This window comes from Crocuta crocuta, unplaced genomic scaffold (assembly GCF_008692635.1).
Source record: "Crocuta crocuta isolate KB4526 unplaced genomic scaffold, BGI_CrCroc_1.0 scaffold118, whole genome shotgun sequence".
In the NCBI taxonomy this organism is placed as follows: Eukaryota; Metazoa; Chordata; class Mammalia; order Carnivora; family Hyaenidae; genus Crocuta; species Crocuta crocuta.
Genome location: NW_027551558.1, coordinates 4,720,999 through 4,746,930, shown reverse-complemented (window position 1 = coordinate 4,746,930; position 25,932 = coordinate 4,720,999). Strand labels below are relative to the sequence as shown.

Below are 25,932 nucleotides of genomic sequence, written 5' to 3'. Positions count from 1 at the left end.
GGGGAGTCTTTGGGGGCACGTCGGGTAAATGTGGGCTCCTCGCGAAGACGGGAAGTCAGCGGCCTGGGTTAGGGTCTCTGAGATCCGTTGTCGCCGTCCCCGCAGGCCTCATCCGCTCCCACCTGTTTCTTCCTTCTAGTTCAGCGGGGGATGCTGGCCCTGCTGCTCTGCGGCGTGTCCATCGCGCTTCCACCCTTTGTCGCAGCAGGTACGTTGGGCTCCTCGCGTCTCAGAGGCCACCGTCGCGGGCCTGCCTCCTTGCGGCTCCGAGGGAGCGCGGGCGCGGCTCCGCTGGGGGATCGCAAGAGCCCCCAGCCTCGAGGTGGCTTCTACCCCTGGGGACCAAGTCCAATTACACCGAGTGGGGAAACAGTAAGTTGCCAGCATCTGCTCCGCAGCCCCAAATGTCCCCCTTTGAGTTTGGGAGGGGTGGAGGGAGAGGTTGGGTGGGCGATGTGAGGAGGAGGTGTGGATAAGCAGATTTGGAAGTCTTGAATCCAAATGCTCAAGTGGATATGATACTATTTTATATGACAAAGGGTCATTTTATGACCCAAGGTAAAAACAAAGACACCGTGAGCAGAACAGACAGACTTCTTCCAAGAAGAAACGCTGTGCAGTGCAACGCCATGCCGTTCAGTAGAAACGAACCTTAACATGAGTAGATTTGTAAACAATCCTTTCTGGGACGAAATACCTTTTATTCGAGACAGAGTGACATAACTGGTGGCAGAGCACAAAGAAACAGAAAAGAGGGTTCGGAATAGGAACGTTTGCTCAGGCAGGTGGAAGGGCTCAAGGTGTTAGAAAAGAAGGGACAGAAAGAAATCATTCCAGTTGGGGAGGATGAGTAAATGTGTTTTATGGACATATTTTTGTCCATAAATCAGATGGGCAGACTATCATAGGGAACTCCCACACTGAGAAAACTCTCTGATACAATTTCAAATTGGCTGGAAAATTAAAGAGGCATTTGTTAAGACTAATTAGAAATAGCACCAGCATTCTCTTTCATGATTCCCTCCACCCCTTTCTTTCCCTAGATGCATGCACGGATATTAGGATGTACAAGGAGACACCTTCCGCTGGCCAGCCATTTGCTTTTAATTGTATAAACCTGTCTCCAACATCTGGGAAAGTACACGTAACGTGGTACAAATATCCCAGCAAAAGCCCAATATCCAAAAGTGCACAGTCTAGAATTCACCAGGAGCAAAACTGGATTTTGTTTCTTCCCCTGACACAGGAGGACACTGGGATCTACCAATGTATTATAAAGTAAGTTTCTCACTTAAAATAGAACTAAGTCCCTCTGTCTCTCTGTCTCTCCCTCTCTCTCGTACACACGTGTGTATGATAATAGAATTCTATGATATAAGAATTACATATATATATGTAATTCTTTTGGGAAAATTCTTCATAAACTGTTAATAGACATAGAAAGCCCAGTGAGAAGGGGTGCCTGGGTGGCACAGTCAGTTAAGTGTCCGACTTTAGCTCAGGTCATGACCTCACGGTTTATGAGTTCAGCTCAGGTCTTGACCTCACAGTCTGTGAGTTCGAGCCGGGCATCAGGCTCTGTGCTGACAGCTCAGAGCCTGGAGCCTGCTTCCGATTCTGTGTCTCCCTCTCTCTCTGTCCCTCCTCAGCTTGCACTGTCTCTTTCTCTCTCTTTCTCTCTCAAAACAAAATAAAAATATTAAAAAAAGATTTTTTAAAAGAAATCTCAGTGAGAAGAATAAAATACGGTTTTATAATTGTTACCAGACGGTTTCCGGTGAACACATTTTAAAACAGAACCGATTTGTAAATCACTTGTTGGAACATGAAATGCATCTTTTCCCATTGAAAAAAGGCCACGGGCCAGACCAGCTTGAGAGTCTGTTTCTCCTATTGTTATTGCTGCTTTTTTTCTTAGAATGCCAGAAGTTTTTGTGACACGTGCCAAAATCGGGTAGGAATACACCTCCTTTGAGCACCTTTTGGTAATGGCTTAAAGGAATTTAACAGTGACCAGGCATCAGATATGTCCCAGGCCCTGTGCTAAGCCTCATGCTAGGATGTAATGTAAATGAGTGACCCAGGGCTGGGAGTATGGAGAGGAGAACTTTGGGCCTGGTGAGGGTTGTGGGGAACCAGAAAGCATGTGTTGCACCAAAGGCAGCGATCTCTACAGCACAAGTCCATTTACTAATTTTTCTAGGGAACCTGGAAGTGTATGAGTGTGTGTGTGTGTGTGTGTGTGTGCGCGCGTGTGTGTGACTTTTCAATAAGCTTTGTGAGTATGGCTTAAATAAAACCCATTTGTGGACAAATTTTCCCTAAGGGCCTCAATTTTGTTACCTTTCCGTATGGACATGCATGTCTTTAACAAATGATTTCATCTCTCTGAGCCTTGCTTTTCCTATCTGTAAAATGGAAGTAATGCCGGCCTGATAGGGTTGAAGGGACAATTAGCTGAGGTTATGTGTGAAATTGGTCCTCCAGAAAGGTGATTGCGTTTGCCCAGTGGTACACGAGTGGGAGTGGCCGTGAGCCCCCATTTCCTGGCTCCTTCCCACAATTTCCCTCACTGTGTAGATGACAGTGCCAACAAGGTGTCTTGTGGAGGTCTGCAGTCCTGTTTGATGCTAGGTTATGAAATAATAGAGCTGGAGATGGTATGGCACGCAGATTCATCAGCTGTCTGGGCTGGATTTAATTTCTGAGAGAGAGAGAGAGAGACAGCATGAGTAGGGGAGGGTCAGAGAGAGAGAGATACAGAATCTGAAACAGGCTCCAGGCTCTGAGCTGACAGTCAGCACAGAGCCCGATCCAGGGCTTGAACCCACGAACCGTGAGATCATGACCTGAGCCGAAGTCGGACACTCGATCGACTGAGCCACCCAGGCGCCCCTGTCTGGGCTGGATTTAAAATAGGAAATCTGGTTGCTGTGAAACAGGGGAAGATAATCTTTCCTAGAAAGTAGACATAGATGCTGTCTGTCATGGAAAAAAAATAAACGTGAATTCTCACAAAGTATTAACGTACAGATATGAGATGTACTTAGCAAACTGCGTATTTTTACATGGAAGTAATTTCAAATTCATGCAAAATTTACAGGAATGGTATAAAGAACTCCCATCTATCTTTTCTCTAGATTCCTCATTATTTTAACATTTGCCACATTTACCTTATAATTCTCTGTCTCTGTCTCTCTCCATATATGACTGATGCCTGAACAACATGGGTTTGAACTGCATAGGTCCACTTATACACAGATATTTTTTGATAAATACAGTACATTGCTGTAAATGTATTTTCTCTTCCATATTATTTCCTTAACATTTTCCTCTCTAGCTGTATTATTTTTTCTTTTTTTTCCTTTTTCTTTTTTCATTTTAGAGAGAGAAAGAGAGAGCATGAGCAGGGGAGAGGGGTAGAGAGAGAGAGACAGAGAGAGAGAGAAAGAATCCCAAACAGGCTTCCTGCTCAACGTGGAGCCCAGAGGGGAGCTTGATCTCACGACCATGGGATCATGAACTGAGCTGAAACCAAGAGTCAATCACTCAAATGACTGAGCCACCTAGGCACCCCTCCCTCTAGCTTACTTTATTGTAAGAATACAGGGTCGCCTGGGTGGCTCAGTCAGTTAAGCATCCAACTTCGTCTCAGGTCATGATCTCATGGTTCATGGGTTCCAACCCCGAGTCAGGCTCTGTGCTGACAGCTAGCTCAGAGCCTGGAGCCTGCTTCAGATTCTGTGTCTCACTCTGATCCTCCCCTGCTCACGCTGTCTCTCTCTCTAAAATAAATAAAACATTAAAAAATGCTTAAAGAATACAATATATAATCCACACAACATACAAAATATGTGTTCATCCACTGTTTATGTTATCAGTAAGGCTTCCAGTCAATGGTGGGCTATCAGTAGCTCAGCTCTATGTAGATTTTCAGCAGTGCACAGGGTCCAGTGCCCCTAACTCCCATGCTGTTCAAGGGTCAACTGTATATGTATATTACACGCAATATGTTTTTTCTAAGCCATTTTTTCTAAAACGCTTGAGTTGTATGCATCTAGTTCCTTTAGCCTGGAGTAGCTCCATGTGTATTTGCTGTCAAGAATATTTTCTTCCATAAACATGGTGTAGTTATCATATTCAGAAAATGTTAACTATCATATGACATTTTTATCTAACTCCCAATTCATACTATAATTTTGTCAATTGTCTCAATTTTTCTTGACACATTTCTTTCTTTCCTTTCCGGTAGAGCATCCAATCTTGGATCACGTATTGCATGTGGCTGTCATGTATTTTCGTCTCTTTTCATCTGGGATAGGTCCTCTGTCTGTTCTTCATGACATTGACGTTTTTAAGGAGTACAGACAGTTGTTTTATATACTATCCCTTCATTTGGTTTTGCCAGACTTTTCTTCCTGAGTACATTGAGGCTGAGCCTTCTTGGCTGGAATAGCATGTAGTTTGTGTCTTCTTCAGACAACACACAGTGGTTCATGGTGTCCATTTGCCCCTCGTTGGTGGTGTTCGGTTGAATCACTTGTCCAGGGTTTCCACAATATAAATATTATTTTTCCTTTGTAATTAATGATTTGTGATATGTATCCCACCTTGTTTGAGGCAGAGGGCTTGTGCTATATCTTGAAGATCATTTGGCAATCTGGAGATTCATCTGATTTTGTGACTGTTGGAGTTTACATGGTTTCAATTTGCCATTTCTTACAGCTACACAAACACCTGTCACAGAATCCATGTAAACCTAACTGTGCTGAGAAAATATTGGTATTGTATTTCTGGAAACAGTCAACTGATTTTATCAGATGAATACAAACAGATATTACATGCCGGAAAAGACAGCAGCCTTACTTGTCATCTGAACTTCCCACAGAGCTTTGTTTTGGATTCAATAACGTGGTACAAGGTAAAAAAAAAATAATTTTCCTATTGATATTTTTCTACTTCTTTAAAACTTACTTGTTTTGGGAGCATCTGGGTGGCTCAGTCTGTTAAGCATCCTACTTCATTTCAGGTCATGATCTCACAGTTCATAAGTTTGAGCCCCATGTCGGGCTCAGTGCTGACAACTCGGAGCCTGGAGCCTGCTTCGGATTCTGTGTCTCCCTCTCTTTCTGCCCCTTCCCTGCTCGTGCTCTGTCTGTCTCTCTCTCTCTCAAAAATAAATAAACATGAAAAAAAAATTTTTTAACTTACTTGTTTTTAGTTTAAGTTGTATCTTTTAAGGCCAGAGTTGGTAAAGAGACTTGTGTACCTAAGACAGATTTGTTAGCCAATTGCTATTGATAATTTTACCATGGTGATTATTGATTTTTAAATTTATGGTTATTATAACTTTGTAATATTTTATTCCTTGTATTTACCACCTCCCATTATATTTTTTTTAGAACTATCCTCGGTTATTCTTTTATTCTAACAAATTAATAAATTTGTTTGAATGGGTACTACATGCACATGATTCAATAATCACAAAGTGTAAAACATCACCCCTGGAAAGTGTCTACTGCACTTCCGAGTTGTATTTGCCCTGAACCCATCACACCTCTCCTGGCATGTGGCTGCCTTTATTAGTTTCTTCTATTTGCATTATTTTTGTATCGTGCTATCCAAGCAATTGAAACTACGTCTATGTCTTTCCCTTTTTATGCAAACACGAAATCCTTGACTCACCTTTCTGCACCTTGTGTTTTCACCTCGAACATTCTCTTTCCTTGGCTGTACCAGCAGATGTTAATGTCTAAGACATAATCCTAGGCATGGAGGAGCCCAGTCTGGTTATTTAAGATTGGATTAGTTTTCCTGTAACTCTGCTTGTTAGCACCTGTCAATACAGCCATCTGGGGTGTGAGTGTTCTCTGTGGAAAGCTTTTTATCTACCAATTCCACTTGGTTAATGGAGATAGGCTTTTACCAATTTCTTATTTCTTCCTGAAAGAGTTTTGGTAAATTTTCCTTTTCGTAGGAAATTGCTCATTTCATTAAATGTTTCAGATACTCTGGCATGCAACAGTTCATCACCTTAGCTCTTTTAATGCCTGTTTCTGCCAAAAGGTTCTTCTTTTCATCCCTGTTACAATGGATTTGTCTCTCACTGTCTCACGGGATTAGAGACTCTCTCATAAGAGAGTTGTCAGTTTTATTTCTTTTTTTCACAGAATCCAGGTTTGGCCTTGTTGATCCTTTCTATTACATGCTTCACATTCATTCACTTTGTCTCCATTTTCTGCTCTCACAAGGACTGTGGCAATGAACGTCCTTATGTGTTTTAAAGCATGTTTGCTGATGCATAAGTTTTTTAGGGTACATTCCGATTAGCTTTATAATTGTTAGATTGTAGGGTATGTATAAAATATTCAATTTTCGATGCTGCCGAGTTCCTTGACAAAATTTTTTTTATCAGCTTATACTCTCTTCTGCAATATTATAGACTTCCTAAAACCTTTATCTAGAACTTTGTATTATAAGATTTATATTTTTTTATCAGCTTGGTGGGTATAAATGTTACTGTGCTGTTGTTTTAGTTTGCTTTTCCTTAATTATTGTTGAGATTGAACAACCTTTGCATATGTTTATTGACCATGTTTAAAACCTTGGAATTGCTAAATCCTATCTTTTGCCCTATTTATTTTTTTCATTTTTCTTGCCATTTTGTAAGACTTACAGGAGATTTTATATATTTATATACTCTGGGTACCAATGTTTGGAATGCATGAGAAATTTTCATTGAGGTTCAGTGTATGTATAGAAAATTCATGAAGTGTAAGTGGACAAGCTTGATGGATTATCAGAAAGTGAACCTACCCTTTGGTTACCCCTTCCAATGATCAAAGTCAAGAACTGAAACACCACTAGCACCTCAGAAGGCCCGCTTCTGCCATCTTCCAATGGACTGTACTTCCCTAACCCCCTGGCTTATAATAGCATAGATTAGTGTTGTCAGCTTACAAACTTCATTGAAATTGAATCATATTGTATGTAGGACTTTGTGCCTGGCCTGCTTGGCACAATGGCAAACTTGTGAGAATCATCATTTGAAGTTGGGATTGACTCGGTCTTCTTTTCAGGCCATGATGTTAGTGGTTTAACCAAATTGCATGGCCATTTCAATCCCAACTGATGACTTCAGGGTTTCATAGGATGTTCCTTATTGTCGGGCCCTGACTCTTGCTTTTGTCTCCTACACCCATAGATCTGTCAAAGCACTGTCTTATCAGTCTGTTGGCTGTCCCCTTCAGGGTAATTTGGGATAGTTAGTTCTAAACACCCAGCTTTCCATGAATGAGATTTCATCTTTATAGACATTATAGCTACCACCTGTGCCTTCTTCACTTCTGAGGCTAACACCTGGCCCTGAGGAAATGTTCAGTAAATTTCTACTGAAAGGGTGGATGGCTTCGGAGTTCTTTCTATCTCCAATATTTTACATTTTTCTTATTAACTATTGGGCCAGTAGAAAAAAGTGCATGACAAGTATTCCTTTAATGTGTGTCAGGAAGTATAATAAACAGTTTGCATACTCTCTCTCATTATCCTCTTATTAGCATTGGCTCTGACTACAGTTTAATAATTAACAATAATCCTGTTCCAAGGGATGCCTGGCTGGCACAGTCAGTAGAACGTGCAACTCTTGATCTCAGGGTCATGAGTTCAAGCTCCACGTTGGGCACAGAGCTTCCTTGGACAAAAAATTCCCTGGCTGTATTCTTGTCCTGCTCAGAAGGTACTTATTGCCAGGCCACAGTCCCCTCAGCCTCAGTTGGCTTTGACTGCGGCATTACCCGCTTTCCAAGTCCAACTTTGGCCTTCTCAGGATATGGTGTCACACGGTCCTCTCCATGGCTTCCACCTACTCCTCCCCCAGCATTCTGTCTCCACCTTGCAGCCTTGCAACAATCACCTCCTGGCATGGGTATTATGACCCTTTAGAGTCTTGACAGTAGAACTCTTCTCGAAATTTTTTCCACGTGTCCTGGACCTGTTGTGGTCATAGATTTGAAAGCACTTGACATTTGGAGAGAGTTAGATTTTTAGAATCAACTTTGTCATGACCTCAGTATTAAGAATGGATTTTTTTTTAAAGCACTCGCTTGGACTTGGCTTCTACTTCCTCAATTAGACTATCCATGGGTGAGGTTCAGGCATCTTTATTTTTAAAATATCCGCTCATTTTGAGCAGATCGGAGACTAGGAGCCAGGCAGTATGAAGGGGAGAGGTTGTTCTGAAACTGCCCCACCAGTGACCTCTGTTGTGGCTCTGTTTTTGCTACTATCTAGTTCAGACCTTGAGTTACTTTTTGGGACTCATTGGTTTCTTTTCTGTCAAATGAGAGCATTGGAATCAATTCTCCAGGCACTTAGAGCCTATTATCTGTCTGGTCTTTGCCAGGAAAATGCTTTGTAAAGGAGGTGAGCATTGCACTGCTGAAAGAATGAATACCAATGAAACTGGGGGGGAGCTGAAAAAATGATGGTAGTTAGAAAAAAAACCCAGCAGGTGCAAAGGGATCAGGTAAGAAAAAGAATGGTGTTTGGCAACATTAGTTAGAGTCCAGGGTCCATGTCAGAGTGTGGTAAGGTGATGCTAGGAAGTAGAAGATCTTATATGCTAACCTGCACATAGCCTTTCCCCACTTCATGTATGTTCACAGCGAATCACACTATTAGGAGAATGACACGCTAAGCTTCTTTACGTGTTAGGAAAGTCCTCACAGAGGTGCTGCAGGGAACAAATTGGAAGGACTTGTGGATGGTGTTGTGTGGATCATTGAAGCTATTTCAGAAATTCAGTGATTAAACGAGGACCATTTAGGAGAGTGTACGAAATAGAACAGACAGAATGAGGGGAAAGGAGAAGAGAGTAAGTGGAGGGAACTCATTCCTGGTGGCCCTTCTTTTCTCCTTTAGTTGGAGGGAGAGGTTAGGTCATTTAGAAAGAACAGTGCAGGTGAGTAGGTAAATGAGAGAGTTGAAGGCAAAGAAATTCTAAGGTGAGGATCATGAATTAGTAGTGGTGCCAAGACTCATGGTGATGTGGTTTTCTCCCACAGTGCACATCGGATTGTAGGCATGTAGGAGAGGGATGGCGGGTCCAACCTAGGATGGGGTTTTGCAGGCTGAATATGCTGGAAGGATAAAGGGCAACAGTGTTGAGGGATTTTGAAAGGGGGTCAGTAAAGTGACGGCCACATGATGGGAAAGGAAATGATACCAGAAGGAAAGTGGTAATTAATACCAAATGGAAGGGTCAAGAGGACTGATTCAAGAGAAGATAGAAAAATTGGCTTGATGGATAGAAAGTTCAGGTAGAAAAATAGAATGAATATGGTGGGTAGATGCTCACTGTCCATCGTGAGCCTCTTTAAACACTATCGAGGCTATAAAGCTAAAAAGAAAACAAGAACAAAATCAAAGTGACCAAACACACACCCTACAGTGTTCCAGGGTTTCCTGCACCTAAGGTTCCAGATGTGACTTCTTCAGTTGGCTTCCCTGAAAGGGTAGATCAGCCAGCTTTGCCTGCTGGACAGCGTGGGCATGGGGGTTTTTCTGCAGCGGCGTTCCAGACCTTGGCTTTGTGGGAGCTGAGAAGCAGTGGCTGTGCCTTCTGATGAGGTATTTGTTGGTGTGGTCTTACTAGAGGCGGCATGACTTCACACACATGAGTTGTGTAGTGGCAACTGCTAGTGTCTGACTTGCAGGTGATGTATTTCAGAGTCTTGATTCCCACCTCACCGTGATGCCAGAGGTAGCAGGGATCCGGTGAGCTAGTTCACCAGCTTGGTCTGGTTTAGATCTCACTGCCTGAGTACTTCTTAGGATTTTGTCAGCGCCTGTGTTAAATCCTTTTCTACCTAAAATAGCTAGAAGGCTTTTGCTTTCTGCAACTAAATCCCGTTCGAGAGATATGGCCTCACAGACTTGTTTTGAAGAGTAAATGAAATCATCTATCTGGTAAGCCCTTAGTTCAGTGTAGGTACCTAGTAATTACTCAATAAATAAATATCAGATATGACTATTTGGTTAAAAGAAAAGAATGGAAGAGATGGAATAATAAAAAAATGATCATCAGAATGGTATATTTGTTTTCAGGAATTTAGAAACATAGTAGTTCTGGATAACGACCAAGCCCAGCTAGTGGCTGGGAGAATTGAAAACCGAGAGGAGTAGAGGTGGTCCTTGAAATTGAAGGGTTATGGAGGAGAAGGCTCAAGTATTAAAATATCTATTCTCTGGGCACCTGGGTGGCTTAGTCAGTTAAGCATCTGACTTGTGCTGAGGTCATGATCTCGCAGTTCGTGCGTTTGAGCCCCGTATCAGGCTCTGTGCTGTCAGCTCAGAGCCTGGAGTCTGCTTCAGATTCTGGGTCTCCCTCTCTCTCTGCCCCTTCCCAGCTTGAGCTCTGTCTCTGTCTCTATCTCTCTCTCTCAAAAAAAAAAATAAATTTTTTTAAAATAAAATAATCTATTCTCATAGACAGTGAAGTATTCACATTTGAAAAGTAATAATGTCTCCAATCTTTTTTCAGTTCCAAATTCCTTCTCAATATAGTGACTTCTGCTCCACTACTAGGCTGACTCTGCACTTCCTGAGATCATTCTCAAAGGCAAATACGATCGTCTCATTCTCTTGCTGGAAAAGCTGCAAAGTTCATCCCATTTTCATGGTTTTCTATGATTGGGCTCCTGGCTGCCTGACCGGTTCTATCTCTATCCCTCTCCTATAGGTGCTGCATCTTAACCAGATGCTCTGGGTTATTTTATTCCTCCAACCACTGCACGTGCTAGGCTGAAAGTGTTCTTCATGGTGCTTGGGAGACAAAATACATTCCAATGTTGCCTGCTATTATTATTATTTTAAGTTTAAATCTTGTTAGTGAGCTGCCACTCACAGATTTGTATGTAACCATCAAGGCCTTCTGAGAATTTAAACTCGAAAATGGTGCCCTCATGGACTACCAGAGAAGCAGTCCTAGTTACTGTAAGCAGACAGGAGCCATCAAGATTGCTTCTTAAATGATCAAGAGTGGATTTCCATATGAGTAAATATTTGTACATCTTGATAGGATGAATGAGTCAATCAGAAAGGGACTGGTCAACGATGGAAACATAGAAAGGGATATACGTATCCACATATTCAGGGCTGTCAGGAATTGCCCCTATCCAGGCCCTATCCAGGGAAGAATGTTTTCATAGTCCGAGGACTCAATGCTTTTTGTGTGTCCCCCCTCCAAAGAAAGTGGCATCACATTATGGGATCTGATGCCTTCACCCATCTGACCCTTACTAATAATCCCCATTCTGTTTGTTAAGTAACTGTCCAATTGTAATTGGATTTCCCAAATGGGGAATAATGTAAGACTTCTAGAAATTCACACTGTAAATAAACAAACGCTCATTCTGGCATTATTGAGTTTTAGCTTCCAAGGTAGATCCATCACGCTATTCCAGTGCTACTAAGTATGGGGTCTGCTCCTGACCTAGCTACAGCTGATTCAATGAGGCGAGAGCTCGAAACTCAGGCAATTAAATCTTTATGAAGGTAACCCCTAAAGTCTGTCCTCTATATTACATGACTGTGAGCTTTCTGAAGACAGGGACTGTATCTCATTCCTGCATAACAGGGCCTCTCACTGACTAGCAAAGAACAGGAACTTGAATGCTTTAATGAATAAATGGACTCAATAATCCAAGAAGTCACTCTGTGGAGTGACACTTCCCAAAGAAAGGGGGCAACTTTTGAGGAAATGTTCAGAAGTGGGTCTGTGAGATGGAAGAAGTGGCGGTTTGCACGAGAACGTGAGCCTCTGACAGACGGATGGAGGTTGAGGCCTGCCCTGTGGGTGGTTGCTGAGGATGACAAGTGAGAAAGGCATTCCTGAGACCAAGCCAACCTCACGCTGGTTTGGGGCGAGGTTGTTCTTGTTGATGCAGCAGCATGGGTGACGTAACACGTTACGTGACATCTGCCCATAAGCCTAGCTGGCACACTTTGACTATTGCTCGGGCCACAGGCAGAATGTTCTGGAAGAGTTATTTTGGACCTCTGTGAAGTCCAATCCCTGACAGGTTGAGAAGGTGTATTTGGGCCTGGAACACAGTGGAAGCAGTCATTAATCACCTAGGCTTGCAGTCTTGGCAAAGGGGTGTGGTGTCACACAACAGTGGTCCACTGGGAGATATGGTCCCCTGGGGGTGGAAGGCATTCCTGCCTGTTCACACCCTCCTCCCGCACTCCTCTGCGGACCCAACCCAATCCTCCTCCATATAGTCTTCCTTCTAGCCCACATAGGCTTCTCTCCTCTCAATTTCTATTCGACTTATTATTTACAGCATTCACTGTAGCTTGTAACATATTATTTGCCAAATCTTCTGTAGATATTTATCCATCTTTCTATGTATGAACAGATATAGATGGGTATGGATGGATAGATAGAAAATAGAGAGATAGTAGATAGATAGATGATAGATAGATAGATGATAGACAGATAGATAATCATCTTCAGTTAGATTATAAATTACCCATGGTCTAGGAGTCACATGTTTTTTGCATCTCCCCACAGTTCATAGCATGGTGTTAACTAGGAATGTAACTGATACACCAAAATACTCTTTGAATTACAATGGACATATATAAGGGCTCCTGGGTGGCTTAGTTGGCTGAGCATCCGAATCTTGGTTTCGGTTCCGGTCATGATCCAAGGGTCATGCGATTGAACTCCACATCAGGTTCCGCACTACACACAGAGTCTGCTTGGGATTCTCTCTCTCTCCCTCTCCCTGCTTGTACTCTGTCTCTCTCCCTCTCTCAATAAATAAATAAATAAATAAGATATGCATGTATATATATTTTCACATTTAGGACTGTAAAGAGATTAAAGGAGGACGGTTTACTCATTGGAGAATAAAGCTCTCAGTGAGCAACGTTTCGGCAGAGGACGGAGGGGACTACGCGTGTCAAGCCCGGCTGACACACAGAGGGAAGCAGTACACTGTTCTAAACAGCATCACTGTGAATATCAGTAAATATACTCATATCCATTGCCTTGGCTTCCTCTTGGCTCTGCATGAGATGGCTGTCTTTGGCAGCAGTGATTCTCAATCTTGATTTTCCTGAGGGTTAGCAGGCTCTCAAAGTTGCTATTGTTAGAATCAGAGGGGAGAAAGAAGGGGAACAAAGGGCACAAGGAGTTCAGTTTTCTCATCTGGGAAAACAGAATACTCAACACGCTTGGTATGGAAATGAAATGAAAGCACATATGTAAAGCAGGTAACGGGGTGCCTGGCAAAGTATAGGTGTTCAGAACATGGTAGATATTATTGTGACTCTTATTTTCCTCCTCTGTCACTACTGTGACTGCTTTGCTGGGCCATTCCAGCTTTGGCCTCCCCTCCCGTGCACACAGAGTTCAAGGTCTCTGGATTTGATGCTCGTGGGGCATCAGTTCTCAACCTTGGGAAGCCAATTGACTTGAACATATGACCTGGAGACTTGAACGCAGAATCTTTGGGGTAGAAGAAACCCTAAAGATAATTTAGCTTAGGCCATTGATTTTATAGAGACCCAGAAGGGAGTAACTTAGGAAACTTGGAGAGCCGGTTAGGACAGAAACAGGGCCGGGACTAAGGCTTTCAGTGGTCACATGAGCCTTACTTCTTTTCAACATGTTCAGCAAGGAGTTCTTGCTATTGCCATTTGCTCTCTTGTCAGTAGATAGTTGTTTTCTTTGCTTATTCATCTAAATGGGAAGAACTGAAGACTGAATACTTCTTTGACTTAGACCGTTATGTTTGTGACTGATTTCTCTCAGACTCCATAATGCTGGGTGGTACCTAGCAATTTCATAATGGTGTGGCTCTCTTGGGGGCACGTGTTCAGTATGAATGGCTTCCTGCTTCCCACCTAGAACCTTTTAATTAAGAAAATTAAGTGTATTACATATGATAATTTAAAAAAAATTTTAATGTTTATTCAGTTTTGAGAGACAGAGAGCATGAGCGGGGGAGGGGCAGAGAGAGCGGGAGACACAGAATCTGAAGCAGGCTCCAGGCTCTGAGTCATCAGTGCAGGTCCTGTCATGGGGCTCTAAATCAAGCCATGAGATCATGACCTGAGACAAAGTTGACCACTTAACCAACAGAGCCACCCAGGTGCCCCTATTTGATGATTTGTATGCTTTTAACGTCTTTGGAGAGATAACGTCACCTTTTATCTCTCCAAAGGGAAGCAAAAGTTGTCTTGTTCCCAGCTCAATCCCCAACACCTAGCCCAGTGCCTGGCCTAGACTAGGCACAGACCTATTTATTAACAACATGATTGACAACTCTCATGCTCTAGCTTTATATGAGTAGCCAAAGGAATTTGTTGAAACATAACATTTCAAAGGCTACCTCAAGAGGTCATTGAGTTCAATAGTCTATATTTCATGTCATTGCAATAAGCACTTATTTATGATCTATTATATGCCCCAAATTGTTAGAACCTGATAATTAAAAAATGTTTTAAAAAACACCCCGTCAACCCATTGTTTCTTCTGTTGAGAAGCTCTCAGCCTGGCAGTAGTGGAGCTGGAGGCATAAATCAATCATTTTACCATTATGTGGTAAGGATAGAGTTATAGATTATGTCCGAGGAACAGGAAAAGAATCAGAAGTAGCCACAAGAGTAGCAAGCAAGTGGCCTTGGAAGGCTTCCAAGAGGAAGTGTCCTCTCAGCTGAATTGTGAAGGATGAGTCAGATTTATAGAAGTAGAGAGTGAGACGGGGCAGAGGGACTAATCTAAGACAAAGCATAAAATTGTCCACCAGTATACTTTGTGTTGGGTCTAAAAGGAATTTTGGTAGAGCATACGTGAGCATGGAGCAGAGGGAGCTGAGGCCATGGAATGAAACAGGGTCAAGATTAAGGGAGCCAGTTACACGCAGGCTTTACTGCAGAGCCGTTGCAGAGCCTTCGGATGTAGAGGGATGAAGTTGCACTTGTGATGGACCAGACCAGTCTTGAGATGGTTGAGCAAGAGCTGAAGAGGGACCCAAAGCAGCCTGCTTCGGCCATCACTGTGACTGGACGCTGCTGGAGTACCTACAAGAGTGCTGATCATCAGAATCTGAGTGGAATTGGCCGGGGGTCCTTCTTCAGGCAACAGTTTAGTGGCTCTTTACTAAGTGCCTGCCAAGGCTGGGTCCTGTTCTTAGTAGAGAGAGCACGATAAGGAGGAAAGTGGCAGCTCCATGACCGCTGCTCTGATGGAGCTTTGAAGTCTGAGGTGGGAGGAGAGGCAGAGATAAGTCAGATAATATGCTAGCGAGATGTATAATTAACAAGGAGATTAAGGTAATGAAGGAATGGAAAATGTGAGATCAGACAGACAAAGACCTGTTGAGAAGTCTGTGGGTCAGGGAAAACTTCGTGATAATAGTGATGCTGACAGTCAGGAAGCATCAACTGAGTAAGGGAGTAGGCGGGATTTTTCCAGACTGGGAGAGGAACTGAAGTGAAGGCCTTGTAACAAAACAGACCATGGTAGGTGTGAATAATGAGAAGCAGGCAGGTCGGCTGGAGTGATGCTGAGTGAGGGACGTCATGCAAGGTAATGAGGTGAGAGAAGTAATCAGGGGCCAAGAATGGGGGGGGGGGCATGCAATCCAAAGCAGAGAGCATGGAGTTCATCCCAGGAACAATGGTAAGCAGCCAGAGGGCTGAGAGCAGGAGGGCAGCATGATGGGACTTACATTCCTGAAAGCTCAGTGTGGCTGTGCACAGAACGATCTCTACAGAGGTAGGAGTGGCACGTAGAAGGCAGGTACAGAAATGCAGGTGAGATATCAGGGAGGCACAGGCAACATGGTGACACTGAAGATGGAGAGATGTGGCTGGGTTCAAGGAATTTTAGGAGGTAAAACCCACAGGTGTTAGCGTTGGATTGAATATGGGGTAAAAGATATGGCAGGGTCAAGGGAGCTAGGTCTTTCGGCATTCTCAACAGCCTGGTTGGTGATATTATTTGATGAAATAATATAACTCTGAAGGAAAACTGGATTTAGGAGAGAGATCATGAGTTTGGTCACTGGCAAGCTGAGTACTGGGAGGTGCCCATGAGGAGGTGTCAAGTAGGCCAAAGCCATGTTCTAGAGAAAGGTCTGGAGTTGCAACTTTCAAAGTCCTTAGCCATTAGATGGTAATGGAAGGGTGGAGATGACTAAGAGCACTTAGGTAAGAGCAGAGAGTGGAAAATAGAGGGTTTAGCTGTGAAGAAGGAGGCACACATGAAGAAATTAGCTTGACTTGGTGATTGATAATTTGAAGAAGTGAGAGAAGGGCTGTTGCCTAGAACAACTTCCAGATTTTAGCTGTGTACGATCCAGAGCAAGGTGGTACATTAACTGGCCAGTGATGACTTCTGTTTGGAACACACTGAATTTGAACATTTTGTAGAAGGTGCCAATATTGTCATTATAAAGGATGTTTGGTTTTGCATTTTCCTAGCTTTCTTCATATAACTTCTCCACGTCCCACTCCAAATATAGAGGAAGAATATGGGGCTAGGCAGGTGATTGGTAAATATTGGTGGACAAATTGGGAAGGGAAGAAGAGGAGAAAAATGAAAGGCTGGGAAGTCAACACAAGGCAAGACAGGAATACTGTAGTGAAGAGATGAAAGAGCGGAAGAATAACGGAAGAGGACAAGATGTGAAGAATATGGGAAAGCTGGGATGAAGAATGGAGCAGTGAGATGTTAGGATCATTATCTCCATCTAGGACCCAGGCCAGGGCTCTGCTTAGAGTCACTGCTTACAAACTGCATTTGGATTATTAGCTAATGAGATTTTATTCCACAACTTCATCAGTTATATATACCAAATACAGGACGGTGAAGAGAACTCTCCTGGTAGCCCAGCATTTAGGGCTCTTCCTTAGCAATTCAGCTATTTCTAGTTTAAAAATATGCATTCATGGGGTGGTATTTCATCATGCCATGAATTTTGTTTTTTCCTTGACTAATGTTTATTAATGTTTCCTTGACTAATGTTTAGTGCCATGCTTTCTTTACACTGGCATTGGATAAGTAGTTGGGAATGTATCATACCTGATTCTAATGCAGTTTCATGTGGGTCTGATTTCTTAGCAGAAACACATGGATATGCAGGAAGAATTCCTAAAATCATTTATCCAAAAAACAATTCAATTGAAGTACAACTTGGTGAGTAAAATGATTGAAGCCATTGAAATCACTAGAAGCAGAAGAATTTACATGTTTAATATAAAACCAATTAAATTTCATTGACTGTCCTGAAATTTGACGAGGATTTTTAAAAATTCATGTCAAAAAATGTTGGAAAAAGTTGGCAGGAAACAATTGAATAGAAGAAATGAAGAGGGAAAAAAAAGAAGAAATAAAGTGAGATCTTTTCTAGTAAAGCTATAATAAGTGAATACTGATATTTGTATACAAATAGAAAGATTAGAACAACATAATGGAAAACAATAAGCTTATGTTAGAATACACAGAAATTTAGTAGAGGAGATGTGTAGAGAAAGAGATATAGTGTAAGTGTGATATTAGTAAAACTTGTTAAATGTGAAGAATTTATAGTTCATTCTTTACCTCATATCAGACACAAAAAAACTTTTTTGATGAATTAAGGAACTACATATAAAAATAAACCCTCAAAAGTACAATTGGAAACAAAGATAAATCAGGGCACCTGGATGGCTTGGTTGATTGAGCACCTGACTCTTGATTTCAGCTCAGGTTATGGTTCCAGGGTCAGGGGATCGAGCCCCAAATCCTGCTTAGGATTCTCTTTGTACTTTTCCCACTCACAAGCACTTATTCTCCCTCAAATAATAGAATAATGATGCTAATAAAAGGTAAATTTATGTCCAACCTCGGAAAGATGTACTTTCTACACAAAAAAATCAGTGGAAGAAATCACAGATTAAAAATTAGACTATCATAAAAAATTTAAATGTCTGTGTATATAAAAAATGGTCAAATCAAAATGTGAATGATAAACTAAGAGACAATATTTGGAACAGAGATTAAAAAACAGGTACTATAATTTCTATCGAAAATACCAGCAAGTCAAGGAATATGAATAATCCAAATGGAGCAAATGAATAGTTCACAGAAGAAAAAGAAGACAAAGAAAATATGAAAATATATTCATCTGCAATAAAGGAAACATACACTAAACCAATGATATCTATCCATGAAATTGGTAAGGATAAAACACATATAATACCAAATATTAGCAAGGATAATATAGAGGGTGTTCTAACACATGACCAGCCACGAATAAGAGCAATCCCTTTAAAATGTTTAAGTTTAAAACTCTCCAGAGGTTTCCCATCTCACCCAGAATAAAATTCAAAATCCTTGCATTCCCCGCATGGCCCTCCGTGGTTGGCTTCCCCTTGCTGGCACTTCACAGGTGTTTGGACCGTGTTGACTGCAGCTCTCCATTCCGCTCTGCTGCTTTGGGCACACTGCTGTACCTGCTGTTCCTTAATAGTCAAGCCCACTTCCACCTCAGCGACTTCACACATGCGGATTCCTCTACTTGAAATGCTCTTCCACACACATCCCCATGGTCTGTTTCTTCACTTCTGTCAGGTCTCCAATGAATGTCATCTCACCTGACCACTGCACTGAAATAACACACATCCCTCACCGTCATGCTCTATCCCTCAAGCTTTCTCTGTGTTTTCATAAAGTACTTGTCATGACCTCACATACTTTGAAGCTGTCTTGTTATCTCTAATTCTATTTGAATCTATCATTCTTAAGAGAAAGCTTTGCATCTGGTTTGTTCCTTCCAATATCACCAGTGCTCAGAACAATTTCTAGAACACAGAAGATGCTTATGGCACCTGGGTGGCTCAATCGATCCGGCATCTGACTCCTGATTTCAGCTCAGGTCATGATCTCACAGTTTGTGAGATCGAGCCCCGCGTTGGGGTTTCTGCTGACAATGTGGAGCCTGCCTGAGGTTCTCTCCCTCTCTCTCTGCCTCTCCCCTACTTGCTCTTTCTCCCTCTCTCTCTTCTCAAAATAAATAAATAAACATTTTTTAAAAAAGAAGATGCTCAAGAATAGTTGCTAAATATATAAATAAATCAAGGGACCTGTATAAACTTTGCAGAGGGAAATTCCAGTATGTATTCAGACCCTTCACAAATATTTATAACTTTTGATTCAGTAAATTCTGGATGGTAGACCACAGATCCCCAGGGCCCTATATATATACAGATCTGTATATATATATACACACAGATCTGTATATATATATGTTGTGCTTACAATGTTCAAGGAAGGAAAAGACATGATTGACCTTTTCAAAAGACAACTGCAAACTTTTAAAAAGAATAGCATATCAGATTTGAAAAAGAACAAACAAAACACCAAGATTGACAAATATAATCACCAAAACAAAAAATTCAATAAAGCATGTAATAACATATTAGACATTTGAAAAAAGAACTACTGAGCTGAAATATAGTTTGGGAGAAAATGCCCAGAATTAAGCACGGAGAGAGAAAAAAACAGGAAATACAGAGCTTACAGAAAGAGGATCCACAGAGTCAACATGTACATAATTACAGTCCTAGAAGAAAGAGAAAAGAGAAAAATGAGAGCAGAAGCAATATTACTTAAGCGATTATCTGAGAATATTCCAAATGATAGACACATCAATTCAAAGACTCTGGAAGCTAGGAAGACCCAGCAGGATAAAATAAAACCCAGCCTACACCTTAAAATACCATCGTGAAACTGCAGAAAACCAAAATGAAAGGAAAAGTATCTTAAAAGTTAGGGAAAACAGAAAAATAAAGGAACCCTCAGTGTGCAACGGTAAAACCACTGTTTGAATCTTTAATGGAAATAACAGAGCTTGTTTGCTGAAAAAAAAACACTGCTAATTTTATAATCAGTGAAAATATGACAAACTAAAAATGGCAAAATTTGCCAAGCCCAGTCTTAAAAGGAACGCAATGTTTTTAAGCAGAAGGAAATATTTCCAGATGGCAAATCAGCTCTGTCAGAGGGAATGAAAGAGCAATGTTGGTGTAAATATGTGAGCAAATCTCAATGAATCTTGACTTCATAAGGCAATAATAATGACGATTGCTAGTGGGATTTAAAATATATATGAAATTAGATTCCTAACAGCATTTGCCTATATGTAATTACATTCTAAGACTTTACATTCTCTTAGAAGAGAGTAGAGATATCAGTTTTATCAGACTTTGATACGTTTGAGGATCTATGTTTTAGTATTTAGGGTAACCTAATAATAATTTTTAAAATAAAGGATTATATGGAGTACGTAAGTAGGAGCAAGGTAAGAAGGTAAGTTCCAAAAGAAGGAACAAAAGAAAGCAAGGAGGAAAAGACAGATATAGGACAGATGCTACAAATAAAATATCTATATAAGATAGTTGATTTAAACACACATATATCACCAATTACATGATGGACTAAATGCTCCAAATTAAGATTGTTGTACTGGCTTTGAAACAAGACATCAAAACTCTGAGCTGTTTACAAGATACTGGAAAAGACTAGAAAATGATATATTATATAGACACTAGCCAAAGTGATGTTGGTATAATTATACTAATATCAAAGTAGATCCAAAGGCAGAATGCATTATTAGAGGTAAACAGAGGTACTTCATAATGATTGAAAGTTCATGTTTGAATCTGTAGATACATGATAACATGGCCTTAATGGTGTGTGTGTGTGTGTGTGTGTGTGTGTGTGTGTGTGTGTGTACATACAGAAAGAGAGAAAGTTAGTTCAGGATTACAGGGAGAAATGGATAAATCTACACTAATAATGGGATAATATTAACGACAGTTTTCACAGTCGCTAATGAAAGAGACAAACAGAACATCCTATCGTGACAAACAAAAGGTGTCCAACAAATGGCCTGATGTGCATATTACAGAGTCCTGTGCCCAGCTACTACAGACTACACATTCTTTCTAATCAAAAAGAAATGTTTGATAAAATAGACCATATATTGGGCTAAAACAACAGATTGAAAGCATATAAACTACATATTGTCAGACCATAAGACACTTAAGTTAAAAATAAGTAATAAAAAGACAATTAGAATAACCATACAGGCTGGAAAACAATCAAATAAACAAAACCCTCTCAATAGCTCATGGATAAAAATAGAAATCAGAAAATTATTTGACAATGAATACTAATGACAAGATTACACTGAGGTCCAGGAGATACAAAGATTTGATCAGTGCACACTTGTTAACCTGAATTAGGAAAGGAAGACGGTTGAGGTATCTATGAACTGCACACTCACCTCTGAAGACAGAAAAGGAGAAGCAAAGTAAATCCAACAGAAATGGAAGAGATGAGGTGAAAAGTAATAGCAGAAAATAGTGAAAGAGTAAATGAATGTGCAATTGAGTGACTAACAAAGAAGTTGGCTTTGTGAAAGTGGGAGATGATGGCTAACCCTTAGATGATTAAGAAAAGAAGGAAAGGACAATCTGAAGGAAAAAGGCCATCACCATAGATCACAGACACATGAAAAAGATTATAAAAGGATATTCCGAAAAACTTCATGCCAAAAGATTTGAAAATCTATAAAGAAATGGGCAGTTTCTATAAAAATCAGCACAGAGGATCTGGCACAAGATTTTGGAACACAAATAAGACTATAAATTTAAAAATCTTGCCACGAACAAAATTCCGGATCTAGTTGGCTTTCCAGGTGAGCTCTACAAAGCATTTAAGAAAGAAATTTAACAAATTTAAACAAATCGTTTCACAGAGCAGGAAAAGAGGAAACAGTCATTAACTCATTATATGTCAGGAAAATCTAACCCTTAAAACCCAAAATGAACATTGTTACAACGGAAACTTCAGGCCAATCTCATTTGTCAACACAGATGAAAAATTCTAAGCACATTTTTAGCAAACTTATTTTAACCGCATACGTAAAGAATGATACATTGTGGCTAAATTGGGCTTACATGAAACAATGCCAAGTTGCTTCCTATTAGGTAATTCATTCTTTTATTTTGCGTTAACAAACTAAAGGAGAAATAATAATACACTTACCTCATAGACACCGAAAAGCCATGAACACCTGAACTAGGAATTTATTATTTAAAAAAAAAAAAAAAACCTTCCTTTAAAACCAGGAATATAAGGGAACATCCTTAATCTGATTTTTAAATATCTATCTTTAGAAACCTATAGAAGAAATAACACACTCAAGACTGAGCTACTAAACACATTTCCTTTGTTTTGAGGGAGAGCCAAAATCTCAATAAATTTTGTTTTTGCTGAATTTGTTTATAATTTTGGTGTGGAAATGTGAAGACTGACTAATAGTTCAGACACTCTTGTCCAAATAGGCTCCACTCCCAGCACAGAGCCCGATGTGGGGCTCGATCCCACGATCCTGGGATCATGACCTGAGCTGAAATCAAGAGTTGGATGCTCAACCGACTGAGCCACCCGGGCGCCCACCCCCATGCTATTTTCTTGATGGGGTGAAGGTGGTATGGATATTTGCTTTACATTTATATTCTATATGTTTTAACTATACATATGTTATAATTTAGAGGTTTTTTTAAAAAAAAAAACTTAATTCCAGCTAGAATAAAGAAACATGAAGTAGACTATTTAGCAATAGAGTAATTTTTTTAATGTCGTGTAAATAGAATTTATTAGGCTCATGGGACCAAACAAAATAAAAATATAAAATAAATACATATAAAAATAAAATATAAATATAAAATTGTTCAATATAATTTGTGAATGTGTGCAGAGTCCGAGTCACATTGGTGAAGTATTTGGAAGATTTACAAACAGAAAACCAGAGTTTATGTCTCATTTCTTTCCTGAATGTGTGACCTTGGGGGCAAGTCACTAATCTATCTGAACTTTGGTGTCCTTATCTGTAAAATGGACCTTATAGCACCTCCTCTTTCTTTTTTATTGTAGGATAGTTTTGAGGATATCAAGACCTAAGGGGACAATGTGTGTGAAATACTTTGTAAACTCTAAAGTTCTTTGCCAAGTTTCCTATGACCAGAACTAGTATTTGTGTCCCTAATGCTTTGGAGGACATTGGCCAGATGCTGGTGACATTCGGCAGCATATGTATATCTCTTTACAGTAGACACCCTGGAAGGCCACTTATCCCTATGATTTCTGTCCAGGGAGGGAACGAAGTAGATTAACATTGACCTCCAAGGTGGATTTTTGGTAATGAAAAGATATTCTGGGCTCAACAGCAAGGGGTGTTTGTTTAGCTGATTATTTTTATAGATTTTTCATGTAATATTTATGAATTTGTTTTTACAGGCTCTCCCCTTACTGTAGACTGCAATATAACAGACGCAAGGGATAATACAAATCTCCGATCCTGGAGAGTCAATGACACCTGGGTGGATGATTACTATAATGAATCCAAACGAATCAGAGAAGGATTTGAGTAGGTGTTGTGGTTCTCTGACTTCCCTATAGGTTGGAAAGAATTTCTTCATTTAAATTATTTTAGGGGCGCCTGGGTGGCTCAGTCAGTTGAGCACCGACCTCAGCTCAGGTCTTGATCTTGCAGTCCATGGGTTTGAGCCCCACATCGGGCTCTGTGCTGACAGCTCAGAGCCTGGAGCCTGCTTTGGATCCTCTCTCTCTCTCTCTCTCTCCCAAAAATAAAATAAACATAAATTATTTTGATGCTAATGCTGCTGTCTTAGATGCTTCTCACTGATCCCTTATCACTCCTTTGGCTTTTTCTCTCAAAGATCTTTTTTTTTTTTTAATTTTTTTATTTTATTTTATTTTATTTTTATTTCTAGGAGAGAGAGAGAGAGACAGCGTGAGCAGGGGAGGGTCAGAGAGAGAGGGAGTCACAGACTGAAACAGGCTCCAGGCTCCGAGCTGGCAGTCAGCACAGAGCCCGATGTGGGGCCCGAACCCACGAACTGTGAGATCATGACCTAAGCGAAAGTCGGACGCTTAACCAACTAAGCCACCCAGGCGCCCCTCTCAAAGATCTTTTCAGTGCTATGCATGGCCAAGCCTCTGGTTCAAGTGTGAGGTGTTCATGTTATCAATCCTGCTTACACCCTAGTCGGACAGATGAGGCAAAGCATCAGGTATGGCCTTCATGCAACAAGGCCAATTTCTCACAGCTTAAAACCAGCCTCATTCCTGTTTAGTTGTATCACGAGCTATAGACCTTCAAGGGTTCAGTAGCAAAATAAACAGCAACACAGGGACTCTTGGGGGAGACAGGGCTTAATCATGAGCTAACTGAGCATTATAAACCCAATTTGTGATGGTTTAAATTGGGTGACGTAAATCAGGACCGCTGAAGTCAGAGGGCAGGAGAAATTGTGTTGGATTCTGCAGGGTAGCTAAGTTAGGGTAAGTGGAGAGAACAAGCCTGAGGCTCTGGAAGGCTGAGGATGCTGTCTGTAATTAACAGAGCCACACTTCCAGAAGAAAATGCAAATTGTCCACACACCACCTCACTGAGCCACACCGTGAAGCCTTCTCAAGGTAACACGATGGCCCAAAGGGTTCTCTGGGAGAGACTTTTGTTCTCTAGACTGAAGATGATACGGTATGTTGGGTAAATAAGACTCACATATAAATGGGTGGCTCTTTTCTTTTACAGGTCCTATGTTCCTTTTCAGAAACATATTTTTTACACAGTGAACATAACCTTCTTGGAAGTGAAAATGGAAGATTATGGCCATCCTTTCGTCTGTCACGCTGGGGTGTCGGCAGCATACTTTATTTTAACACTGCCAGGTAATCACTGGGCAGGGTTCACGCTATTCAGAGGGCTCAAAACCATGACAAGGAGACACATATGAAGATGGCGTCGTATAAAACGCTTGGCGTGAGGTGGCAGAGTGATATTCAGTAGAAAACCTCAGCATTCATTTCCTGTTTGGAATTTGATGGATTTAAGCTCATTTCCAGAGCAGAGGATGTCAATACTCCTGAAGGCGATCAATGGCCCACTCAAGAATTTCTGGCCATCACTCCTGTCTACTTACTAGGGGCTTTATGAATCTCATCAATATTGCATTGCATGGTCTTCTTATCATGACCATTACAGTACCAAGATCCATGAAGTCTCTACATTACAGGTTCCCAGACTTGGGTCCCCTCAAAGGGTGGGGTGACCCTGCTGTTCCAAAAGCTGGGGAAGGACAAAGAGAAGTGGAGGCTGGGTGGGAAGGGTGGCTCCATCTAACAAAAGCTAGAGGTTCAAACGGGTGGTCAGGGTCAGATTGGGCACCAGCGGGCAAAGCAGATCCACTCGGTTGTGTGGGGATTTAAGCAGTGGATTGCTATTTCTGTTGACCCAGAATGTGTTTTAGTTACAATGCTTCCTTGTGCCCTTTATTTAAGGACGTGCAGTAGTGCACGGAGAGGTCTTCGACCTCAAACTGTTTGCAGTATGCCGTGACCTAGGGCAGGTCATGATAAGCTCTTTAAGGAGTATTTTTAAAAAATGAATGTGCTCTGGGGGTTCAAAGAAAAGAGAATTTCTCCTTCTACCCCCGGCCATCCCCTTACACACACACACATCTTCTAGTGGGGACTGGAGCATCAGGAAGGGGCTGATGAAGGAAGTCATGTATGTGGTGGGTTCCAAGAATGGAGAGACTTTCTCTTCCTCTGTCCTTCTTCCTCTTTTCAAATTCTCTCCTTCCTCGAGCTTCCTTCCATGGCAGCACTGATTTGGGCTGCGGTAAGGGAGAAGGCTGTGTTCCTCTTCTTGGTGGTGTGGGAGCATGTTTTCAGGGACTTGGCATTCCAGAAGAACTGGTTCTGCTCCTTGGTCACCTCCCACCCCCTGCATTTGCCATAATTGCTCTGTAATGTGTTCCCAGAGCAGAGCAGGGGTGACG

The 25,932-nt window shown here is 41.2% G+C and overlaps 1 protein-coding gene across 1 annotated transcript in view; it reads left to right on the top strand.

Moving 5' to 3' along the window:
* The first annotated feature begins 150 nt into the window (after window positions 1-150).
* Window positions 151-25,932, top strand: part of IL1RL2 (interleukin 1 receptor like 2) — a 62,454-nt gene continuing 36,672 nt past the window's right edge. The window contains exons 1-7 of the mRNA XM_077749187.1: window positions 151-208; window positions 1,044-1,278; window positions 4,726-4,921; window positions 12,874-13,033; window positions 17,138-17,212; window positions 23,363-23,492; window positions 24,684-24,820. Of these exons, the coding sequence (XP_077605313.1) occupies window positions 151-208; window positions 1,044-1,278; window positions 4,726-4,921; window positions 12,874-13,033; window positions 17,138-17,212; window positions 23,363-23,492; window positions 24,684-24,820 (991 nt within the window). The remainder of the gene's footprint in view (window positions 209-1,043; window positions 1,279-4,725; window positions 4,922-12,873; window positions 13,034-17,137; window positions 17,213-23,362; window positions 23,493-24,683; window positions 24,821-25,932) is intronic.